The following is an 11,962-nucleotide window of genomic DNA, read 5'->3' on the forward strand; positions in this document are numbered from 1 at the left end:
TATATAATGCTCACTAATTCTAGTGATCACTTTGTACCATGCCAAGCAACCCTTGTGATGATTGGTTGTAATTCAACCTTGTAGACCAGTTATAAGCATGGGCGAATTTTGCGGATCTCGCGTTCGCGAATTTTGCGGATTTGCGAACTCGCAATCCGCAAAATCCGCGAATTCCCGCGAATTTGCGGATTTTTTTTTTGTGTTCGCAATTGTTTCTGCCAGTTCGCGAGGATTTGGTACTAGTTCGCAATTGCGAACTTACTTGTCGGCTCGCAACGGTCGCGACTATGTTGTTTCTACGTCTGGTTCATCATCACAGCCTCCCAGCACCCTCTGTTTCACCACTGGCACCCTCTCTTTGACCCATGCCACCCTCTGTTACATCAATGCCACCCTCTGGTTCATCATCACTGTAGAAGATGGGGGGGAAAAGCAAGCCCACCTGCCCTGCTTGAACTGACATGAATTAATTTGGAGTTAGTTTATTAACAACACCTGCCCTGCCCCAACTGACAATAATGAATTAGGGGCTAATTAATGTGTCACTGAAAGAATTTCAACTTCCAGCCTGGCACCTGCTTGTCTGCTCCTTTAGCTGTAAATCAGGACCTTTGTGGCATACAGTTAAGGTCAGAGCAGGGTCACACAATAGTTGCAAGCAGGCAACCGAATTCTGGAGGGCCCCCTCAGGAAGCACTACAAAGAATCGTTACAAATCATGAGGTTGACCTTTTGCACCTGCTCATTGCTTTTGCTTTTGCTGAAATCGTTTTTCGGTTTTTTTCGCGCTATTCGCGGGGCGCGGCGTCGTGCGAAACCGACCGCGGAAGCCGCCAATTCGTGCAAATGAGCATTTTATTTTTTTGCGGCTTGTTGTTTCGCGAGTTTTTTTGCAGTATTCGCGAGCCGCTTGCAGCGCAACACGCGAATTTACCCCAAGATCGAGTACGGGCGCGGCCATTTTGTTTGCGTGACGTATTTCCGTTTCCGCCCGCTATGTATAATCTCGCGCAGTAAGCGCATTGCGAGTAGAGGTTCGCACGAGATCGCGCGGGAAATCTAGAGGTTCGCACGAGATCGCGAGGAAAATCTTGCGCGAACTTACTTTCGCGCTCGTGAACGGGCGCCGGCCATCTTGTTTTTCATTCATTTCCTGTGTCTAGGCATGGTGTTTAATCCTCTTGGTATCTTTGCCATCCTTTGCTTGTTTTCAGTTTTTTTTTTACGATTTTGCTTCTTATCTATCCCTCTCTTTTCCTAGCTGTATATTTTTGTCTTTTCTGCTATTTTTCTTTACTTTTAAACTACTTTTTTAAACTCTTTTCTTTTCTTCTTCCCTATCCTATTCTTTCTTAATTTTCTACTTCTTCCTACCTTAGCTGCCCAGACCATGGTCAAGCCAGGCGCCGTGAAGCTGCCCAGGCACTTGAGGGCCGCAGCGGTGGCGGGGAGTAGTGCTGGACCCAGTGCCAGGACAGCATGCGGGAGATTGAGGGGGGAGCAGGTGACGCGACGGGAGATATTCAGCCCGGAGGAAGTGGGCGCGCTGGTCTACTTCGTCCAGCGCCGCCTGCCCAGGACCATCGCGGGAGGCGGCAGGATCGCGGCCGGCGGCTACAACATGCGGGAGCGCCGGAAGCGGTGGGAGAAGGTGTGCTGGGCCATATCCCACCTCTACGGGGTCCAGCGCACCTACAGCCAGGTCACCCATCGCTGGACGGACCTCCTGGACCGCGAGCGCGACCTGCTGGACCAGCTCGGCTTGGAGATCCCCGGGCTTGGTGAGTAGTAGTAGCCATTTAATCACTCACTACTATGATGTTTTCTCCTGCTCTGTGTTGTTGTATTGCAAATATTTGTTTTTTACATGGAGCAAGCCAATAATGCCGCTGATGACGATTACATTGTAGTTAAATTATATTTCAAAATCTTCTGTGCATTTCAGGTGCACTGCTCTCCTTCTCAGTGGCGTTGCTACTATGCTTATTTGTTTTCTATTTCGTGGTCTCATTGGCCTGAGTAACTATTATGTATGAGTGTACTTTACAGAACTGCGTAATGCTAGACACTAGGGGGCAGATTACATTTACAAGCCCCTTGCGCCACGTTTACGTTGCCTTGCGTGACGCAACAGCGGCATAAACGTGCCGCATCCCTGCGAGTCATTTACAGCATGACGCATCTAGGGAGATGCGTCACGTTATAAAGCCATGGGCCTGCACCACAATGGGTGCGTTCCTAGTACGCAGGGTGGCCGGTCCAGCGGCTGTGCGCCTCGCAAAATTGCCTGCGTGAAATCTACAAGATTTAACGCAGGCACTTCTGCGACGCTGCTACGTCAATTCAATTCCTTATGTCTGCTCGAAGCAGGCAAAAGGACTGACACAGCATGTTAAGTATTGGGTGGCCCTGAGCATTACTGGAGTTGCATTGCGTTGGCGACGTGACTCCAGCGATGCGCCGCTCTTACGTGACAAGATGAGTCACGCAAGTGCCTACCCTTGCGCCAGGGCGCGCCGCATTGTAAATGAGGCACATCTGCCGTGTCGCAAGGGTAGTTTTGCGTGACGCATTTGATCTGGCGCATCTCTGGAGATGCGCCAGAACGCGTAAGTAAGTATGCCCCTAAGGGGCAGAATTGCAATTACCGTCGCATCCCTGCAAAGTAGCAGGGATGCGCCATTAATTGTGCGGCCCGCTACCACCACCAAACATGGTGCGCCGTATTTGCAATGCGGCGCACCATGGGCCCAAAACGTCACCGAAGCTTTACTGCTGTAGTTGCGTCGCAACGATGGCGCAGCTCCATCAATGCTCTGGGGTACCCTATCTCCCCAATGCTGGGTCAAGCCGTACGTCTGCTTCAAGCAGGTGCAGGGTTTGTGTGACGCATCATTGTCCTAAAGGTGACTGATTGAAATTTTGTAGATTTCCCTCAGCCACTATTAGGATGTGTTCCAGCGCAGGAATGCCCTCCCTTGCGCCGGAACGCCCCCTGATGGCGCAGGGCTTTATAACGGGATGCATCTCCCAAATGCGTCACGTTGTTATAATATTATACGCCGCACCATGGCGCCCTTTTTTGTTTAGCTGCTGCGTCACAAAAGTCACGCAAGAACGGCGCAAAAGAGCCGCAAGGGCTTAAATCTGCCCCTTCCTTTGTACCCCTGACAATAAGAAAAATAGTGGCGGTGGATTGATAGTTTGACTATTTAAATGACTGGTAATGTAGCAGGCAACTGTTAGTGTTGTCACTGATCTGACTGAAATCACAATGGAGTTTGTCTGTCACTTTGCGTCTTGCCTGCGGACTGCTGCCTGCCAGTCCTAGGTGAACGTTTCAGTACTTTGTTTAGTGAGTTACGTGACTTTCGAAGTCACAGGTCCGCAAATAAATGAAAACTAACCATAATCAATATAATTTCGCGGAAATATTTTGTTATTGTTCTTTTGAAATGTTTGATTTGGTTGACATTGACAAGCAACAATCATCCATGTTTTCTGTTCTTTCTTTCATGTTGTACGTCAGCTCCCCCCAGGGGCGAGAGGAGGACACAGGAGCAGCAGGCGGCGGATGCTGTTCAACAGGGCCAGGATCGGGCAGGCGAGGGCTCCTCTGCTGGCCCCAGTAAGTTTTCATTTTAGACTAGTACCTATTTTTCCTAGCGTTCCTCATTTGACTTTTTTCAAAATTGTCTTTGCTCTTCTTGTAGACTGTATCTAAATTCTTATCCTGCCTCTACTATGACTCCCTGTGGTATTACTAGATTATTCTTATTAGTCTGTCTGTGTAGCTAACTAAGATTGCACGGTTGGCGAAACTCCCATGATTCTAGTCAGCAATAGCTCTATCAACTTAGTGCAGTCCTCTGGGATTGTCCATAATGTCTTTTGATGTGTTCTATCTGGACTCATGCTTGCAAAAATTGCAAAACCTTTCGCTCACTCACTCTAGTCTGGACCAAAAAACACAGATTGTATTTAAGTTTAAAAGCTTTATTAAAAGTAAACACATTTATTAAAATTAAGTCATAATAAAACTAAACGTTTAACTGATAATGGAAAAGTGGTTAGTGCTGACGATTAATTGAAGACATTTCTTGTGGTCGAGCCGAGCTCTCACCTGGTTTCAACTTGATCTTGTTGTTAGAAGTCCATCTTCTGTGTGTGTCGAGAAAAATGGTGTGTGTTAAAAAAACAGCCTTCATCAGTTGTGCCAAAAAGTGCAGCAAGACAACCTTCCCTGGAAAAAGGGACATTTTTTTTAACTTTAACGTAGACAGTCACAAATTACATTGTTTTCACATGTCTTCATTCCTAGACCAAAGACTAGTGAGTGCTTTATTCTAACATTCTTAAATGTACTTTGTAGGTGGAACATCTGGTGGCGGGGCCAGTGTGGAGGTGGTGGTGCTCGACACGGAGGCGGAGGGCGATTCTTCAGGGGAGGAGGCGGCGGCTGTGAGAGTTGAGACGGTGGTGGTGGCGGCCAGAGGTAAGCTCTTATATATTCCTTACTTATTGAGATTGAAGACTAGCTGGGAAGGCAAGAATATGAGATGCATGGCTGGGTGAATGATGAAGCAATGATGGGTGGAAGGACAACAGCCTGGGTGGGTGACACAGAAAGTGTATGTGTCCATATACCTGGATCATGCTACTATCTGACTCTTAGATAGCATATGTGTATCTAGAGCAGGGATACTCATAGTACGGCCCGCGGGCCGGTGGTGGCCCGGCAAGCCTTCCTTGGCGGTGCGCAGACCTTGCAGACAATCACTGCTCCCCCGGCCCCCACAGAGCAGAGGCTTTTTTGTATTTCACCTGTTAGCGCCCCTGCATCTCCACTCTGACAATCACTGCTCCCCCGGCCCCCACAGAGCAGAGTGGAGATGCAAGGCCACAAAGAGGTGAAATAGAACAAAGCCTCTGCTCTGTGGGGCCGGGCAAGCAGTGATTGTCAGGGTGGAGAAGCAGGGGCGCTACAACAAACAAAGCCTCAATAATATGTTAATGGTCTTTTAAAGACCTGTTAAGTACTTTGGTGTTGTTGTCTGTGTGTGCGCGTTGAGGAAGCGGTCTCAACCCGGGCTGAAGGCTGACACAGATAGACACACACACAGTGAGATGACAGAGGGGGAGGGAGAGGGAGGGCAGGAGGGAGAGAGAGATGGAGGGAGGGCAGGAGGGAGAGCAGGAGGGAGAGAGATGTATGTAAATGCTGGGTCTGGTGGCTCAGTGGATGAGGGCATCTGCTGCAGGGACCTGTGTGCAACCTCATGGTCACAAGTTATCGTTTTGCTTTAGCCCCGCCCCCTCTGACTCCGCCCCCACCAGTGCGGCCCTCGGCCCCAAACTACACTGTAAATGTAGCCCCTGAGAGAAAGTTTGTGAGTACCCATGATCTAGAGAGAGTAGACGGTCAGTGGATGAACTAAGTGTAACTTTGAAGAGCATGTAACACTGCACCCGCACGTCCGTTCCAGTGTAGGAAAGGCAAGGAAAAGAACTTTTAATTTTGTCCAAATACTACCATAAATAGTAGCAGTAGTTTGTATTGCAAGCACTGCATAGATCCGGTTATTACGGTGGCCACTCCCTACCTCTCTTAATAAGTTTAGTAGTACTCAGTCATTCATGTGTGGATGTATCACTGGTCACTCAATAAAAAGCAAAGCACCTAAAGTCATCCCATATATAAGCAAAAACATCCCATGTGAAGTGATAGATAATCAGATTATTTATCTTCTTCAATTTTCCATTTCTAGTACTCATTTCCACTGTAGGGTGAAAGTTAAATTAATTAAGCAGTAGCCCTTGAGTTGTAACAGAGTATTCTCAGTGCCACCCGTAATAGAAAAGTAAGAGCTTCACCACCTGCATGTACTGGACGGGTACAGTAACGCAACGCAAGTCTAGGTCACTCCTCATGGCGTGCGTCTCTTTTTCTCGGGTGCAAGTTTACTGCGCTGGCATTATGCCGGCTTGCAGAAAATAACGTACCAATTTTTCAAAACAAGAGATAAGAAGAAGAATAAGACTGGTGTACTTTCATAGTTGACTCCAATGGAAGTCCACAGTGCTCGTAGAATTTGTTCCTTAAACTCCCACTAATGTTAGAGCAAGGATGAAGAAGTGTGAGGTTAGATAGATACTGCCCTCAATAGTTATGTAATGCGCTTGCAAGTTGCTAGTTGTACTGCAACACAAATTTCTGCTGAATGATTGAGTTAATCTTAAAGAGCATTGGTTACAGACTATGTCTTTCTTTCTTCATATAGATGCTCCTTCCAAACGAACAAGGAGGAAGGAGCTGGCTAGAGCGGCCCGGCAACGGAGGATCGAGGCCACTGTTGCGGAATATCGGCGGCTGGTGGCCCTGGAGGACGAGGAAAGTGTGCAGTCGACAACAACAACAACGTCGTCTGCATCGGCCTCCGTGGCCCCACGGGCTGCCACCCAGCACAGTGGTCCACCCAGACTGAGCCGGGCTGCCAAAGGCAAACGCCACCGCCGAGCAGCAAGGCCAACAGCTGCCTCTCACAGGCATTGCACCTGCAAGGCAGTGAAGGCACGCCTGCGCCGCACTACCCTGATGGTGTCCCGCCTTCAGCAGGAGCTCGCCTTGCTCCGCGAGGAGCATGATGCCCTGGCCCAAAAAGTTAACAGCATCCACCCATAGTGTCCCTTGCCCCTTTTTTAGAGACTTTTGGGGGGTGGGAATTGGGAGTTGGGTTTTTGGGGACTTTTGAAGGACAATCGTTGGGGTTAGGGAGGGTCTTGCGGGAGATTATTTTGTTAGGGATATAAATATACTTTTTCAAACTTTATCTGAGCATACCTGTTTTTTACTGCTTGCCTGGTGGGTGGGGGTTTAACGTTGACTGTTTTCCTGAAAGTTTAGTTCCATTTTCTTCCTTTAAGTGTAAATGCCCAAATGTTTTCAACACTAAGTGCCTCTCACAGACTAAGTGAAGTGAATCTAAGAGTCCTAGGACTTTAGTAGTACTACCTTCAGTCTCTCGTCTCTCGTACTAATACTCCATTATACCCCCAAACCACCAAACGCTTATCTTACCTGTAATTTGTGTTTGAAAGTAGGGCTAGACCCAGGGCTGGCTCCACGGGAAACACCGAATAAGGTTGGCAATCTTGGTCGGATAACATTTCCTCATAGCGGTGGTACTAGTGGTGTGACACAGTGGCAGTTGCATGCCTATGAAAAAAAAGAAAATGAAATCTGGTTTGTCCTCCTGAGCAATTCAACGGTACAACTGAGAATATAGCAGGTGACAGAAGTACAGTAGAACAGTGCCACATTGTAGCCTAACAAATGGTAAAGTATAACTACTAATTCGGTTGAAGTTCTTTCACATTAGCAATGGTTCTTTGTCAAGCAGAGTAAGAATATATCCTCGGATTTCTTCACCAGCCTGTTGCTATCACCTTATCCTCCCCAGCAAGTGTGTGGATTTATTGCTGTAATAATAATTTAGTCACACATCAATCAAAACCACACATCCCGGGGGAAGAGGGTTAGGGTTTGAAAAATGGATGGGTACGGGGGTTTTTGGGAAAGGTTTTGGGAGACAAGAAAAAATAGCACAGCATAGACAAACAATTGTGAACATAAACAAATCTTTGGGTACAAACCTATCCATCAATCTTTGAAAGTGCATGCACTACTGCATGCATGTCAGTGAAAAGTAAGTAGTACATTTGACAACTGTGGAAAGAAAGAATGCGACAGTACAGGGCCTGTGTGGAATTATTGATAATGATATTCAACATAAGGTCTCTGTAGCCAGATACCCGAGAGCCTTGCTGGTCACTATAAATCCATTCACAACAACACTCAATGGGGTTGGTCTGGAAGGTGTCAGGTTTACTCCCCGTGATCCAGTCGATGCAAATATGGTTCCACCTCCAAATGTCACCAACACCCAGAAGTGTAAACACAGGGTGTTCGAGCCATTAGGCGGGGGAGAAAAATAACAAACTAAAATAAAAAATGTGGGATGGGTAAAGGTAGGGTCAGCAGGGAAAGGATACCTGTAACAGAAGACAAGACAGGCATCAGTGAAGTGCTGTCCTAACATACAAGGCTACTCTCATATAGTCTCACTAAATAACCAAGGAAGTAGACAAGTACCTGAGCACCAAGAAAACATGACCTTGGATAGGAAATACTATAGCCCTTCTGCCACAATCTGTGAGGAAGGCCTAAGAAACACATAAACATATAGTTAACGAACACACTCCTGTCGCACCAAACACACTCGCGTTATACTAAGACATCAAACCCACTACTCACAACATACCACAAACATGGTAGAGGACTCAATGTACAAAGGGGGTTCCAAATAGTCAAAGCAAAGATGTATGGTCCAACAAAAAGGAAGAGGGAAACGGTAGTGTGTAGGAAGCAAGAACTACAACACTGCGCTCTCTAAGTAATGACCCAGTAGAGAATCTTTGGTGAAGGTCAAACAGAAAAACGTAGTTGCGACCACCACTGAATTCTGCCAACAACACACCCCACGGTGCACTACACAAAGAGAACTGGGGTAGCCTGTAGTTACCTCACTACATGCGAAGTTATGGAGGTCCTTTGAAATACACAGTTATACAACGGAGACGCGTAGTTGTCCTTACTACTGCGCTCCGTTTTAATAGTACAAAAACGATCCCCGATATGAACGGTAACACGTGGTATAGACCGCCACTGTGCTCCGCCACACACAATTCAACCAAGCAGGAATTCAGCAAAGGTAGAATTCTGTTAGAAAACAGTCACAGAACCTCCCTTAACAATCCGTTCAGGCAGTAATCAGCTGACCGCACGGGCGGCCGAAGAGTTTAGAGCGGCTTTACCTGAAGACGCGCGTGAAGTCCGTCTACCGCCAAGGACAGAACACGGAAGCGCTCCCCACTGAGCCTCAGGGGGGGGGAAGGTGATAGTCCACAGGAGACACGATAGAAAAGCATGCAGAGCGTCCGCTCTCATGCCGGTGCAGAACAGAAGCCAGAATAACGCGCAACAGGAAGCGCGTCTGTTCCCCAGATAAACTTCCTGCAAGTCTCCCGCCTACTCATGGGAAATGTAGTTTCATAGTACGGTAGGCGCTTAGGGGCTGCGTAACCTGACAGAAGGTATAGTAGATAGAAAAGGAGAAATTGCTTTTTTTCTAGGTGTCCCCTCACTCACCAGGGTTGCCCCTTGGTGACATGCTTCATCATTGGGGCCATCCCAGTCCTCTACGGCCTGGGGCGTGCTGCGACTTGCGAATTACATAGGAGCACTTACAAATGACTATGTGTGGTGCAGATGTGATAGTGGAGTGGACTAAGTGATGTGTTAAGGGATCAATTTAGAAGCCGAGAGAGAGCCAAGAAATGCAGTCACAGTCAGAGAAAAAGGCAAGGGATGCTGTATCTATGTGGTTGTAGTGGTCCTGTTGGAAGTGGTAAGTAAGTTAGCTGCAGAAAAAAAATCCTCCTATTAGCGGCACTCCTCCATTGCAGCCGACGCTTCGTCCATCGATGTTGGTCACCAGAAGACACCCTGTAAAAAAAGCACAGCATAGACAAACAATTGAACATAAACAATTCTTTGGGTACAAACCTATCCATCAATCTTTGAAAGTGCATGCACTACTGCATGCATGTCAGTGAAAAGTAAGTAGTACATTCGACAACTGTGGAAGAAAGAATGCAACAGTAAAGGGCCTATGTGTAAATTATTGATAACGATATTCAACATAAGGTCTCTGTAGCCAGATACCCGAGAGCCTTGCTGGTCACTATAAATCCATTCACAACAACACTCAGTGGGGTTGGTCTGGAAGGTATAGTAGATAGAAAAGGAGAAATTGCTTTTTTTCTAGGTGTCCCCTCACTCACCAGGGTTGCCCCTTGGTGACATGCTTCATCATTGGGGCCATCCCTGTCCTCTACGGCCTGGGGCGTGCTGCGACTTGCGAATTACGTAGGAGCACTTACAAATGACTATGTGTGGTGCAGATGTGATAGTGGAGTGGACTAAGTGATGTGTTAAGGGATCAATTTAGAAGCCGAGAGAGAGCCAAGAAATGCAGTCACAGTCAGAGAAAAAGGCAAGGGATACTGTATCTATGTGGTTGTAGTGGTCCTGTTGGAAGTGGTAAGTAAGTTGCCTGCAGAAAAAAAAATCCTCCTATTAGCGGCACTCCTCCATTGCAGCCGACGCTTCGTCCATCGATGTTGGTCACCAGAAGACACCCTGTCCACTGCCTGCCTGATGCTGAATTGTGGCTCGCTACTGTGAAGCCTGACTCCATCCTTTTTTCCCCATTGCAGAGACTGAAAGCCGGCCTGTAATTATTCAACGAAAAACAGGAAGTGATATAATATTACAACACCACTGATAAATAAATATAAGGTATGTAGGCTGTGGAGTGCAAAAAGTCACAATTTGATTTTCCTAGTAGACAGTACAATATTTTTGAAAGTGCGTACTCTGAGTCACCTTTTGAAGGATAAATAAGTATGGGCAAATTAATGTAGCGGATCTTGCCCCTCAAGCTAGGTGTACTGTAAACTGTGTTTTAGAACAAAATTAGATCTTCCTAGCAGTGCTCCCACCCAGACCCTTACTAAAGCCAGTCGCAAAAATGTAGAAGACCCCCAATCAAATCTCAAAAAACGAGGCCTAGCAGAAAACTGGTGACAAAACTTACTTTGAAAGTAAAAGTAGGCCGAAGTACCCCCTTCCTAATTACCCATTACCCACCGTGGATTGCATTAAAACTACTTGCAAGCAACCAAGCAAAAGTAGCCATAGCCAGCATCGCTCCAAGACTCGAAATCCCCCCCCCTCAAACACATGCAATAGAAATACTGCTAACCCTAACAAACCCTAAGTTAAGAATAGTGGCAAAGGCTTTCTTTAACTATGCCAAATCCCCCCTTTCCCACCATGGATTTTCTTCAAATGACTTGCAACCAAAATTACACATTCTCACGAGTGCTCTAAGACCCCAGAACTCAGTTGGAAAAATCTAGAACACCCCGAAACACATGCAATCCTGCTGCTAGGGCTAACCCTAACGAACCCTAAGTTACAAAAAGTGCCAAAACTAAAGGCTTTTCCGCGCGGATTTTATCCCAACCACTTCTACCCGGTATTAGACCTTCCCAGGAATGCCCCAAGACCCGGCAACCCACCCGCCAAGAAGCATAACACCCCCAAACAGGCCAAAAGCAAAATCTCATACTTGCAATATTTCTGGGCCTTCGGTCCAAACGCGCTGCGTAGCTGGGCCATAAGTCGGGGTTGCCACGACGGATTTCCTGAAAAGCAAATGCAATCAAGATTAGAGTGTCCCAGCCGTGCTCCCAGACCACGAAACTCACCCACAAACACCAGGAAGCCCCCCAAACAGGCCCCCGAAAACGCTACATAGAGCAAAATGTCAGAAATAGCCAAAAAAAAAATCGGCCTGGATTTTGTCCCAATCACTTCTACCCGGTATTAGACCTTCCCAGGAATGCCCCAAGACCCGGCAACCCACCCGCCAAGAAGCATAACACCCCCAAACAGGCCAAAAGCAAAATCTCATACTTGCAATATTTCTGGGCCTTCGGTCCAAACGCGCTGCGTAGCTAGGCCATAAGTCGGGGTTGCCACGACGGATTTCCTGAAAAGCAAATGCAATCAAGATTAGAGTGTCCCAGCAGTGCTCCCAGACCACGAAACTCACCCACAAACACCAGGAAGCCCCCCAAACAGGCCCCCGAAAACGCTACATAGAGCAAAATGTCAGAAATAGCCCCAAAAAAAATTGGCCTGGATTTTGTCCCAACCACTTCTACCCGGTATTAGACCTTCCCAGGAATGCCCCAAGACCCGGCAACCCACCCGCCAAGAAGCATAACACCCCCAAACAGGCCAAAAGCAAAATCTCATACTTGCAATATTTCT

At 47.2% G+C, this 11,962-nt stretch overlaps 1 protein-coding gene across 1 annotated transcript in view; it reads left to right on the top strand.

The window, feature by feature from the left end:
- Positions 1–6,829, top strand: part of LOC147706663 (uncharacterized) — a 95,039-nt gene extending 88,210 nt beyond the window's left edge. Inside the window, exons 2-4 of the mRNA XM_086925228.1 lie at positions 3,530–3,628; positions 4,373–4,495; positions 6,282–6,829. Of these exons, the coding sequence (XP_086781354.1) occupies positions 3,530–3,628; positions 4,373–4,495; positions 6,282–6,682 (623 nt within the window). The 3' untranslated portion in view covers positions 6,683–6,829. The remainder of the gene's footprint in view (positions 1–3,529; positions 3,629–4,372; positions 4,496–6,281) is intronic.
- Positions 6,830–11,962: the final 5,133 nt, after the last annotated feature.

This window comes from Lissotriton vulgaris, chromosome 6 (genome assembly GCF_964263255.1).
Source record: "Lissotriton vulgaris chromosome 6, aLisVul1.2, whole genome shotgun sequence".
Taxonomy (NCBI): domain Eukaryota; kingdom Metazoa; phylum Chordata; class Amphibia; order Caudata; family Salamandridae; genus Lissotriton; species Lissotriton vulgaris.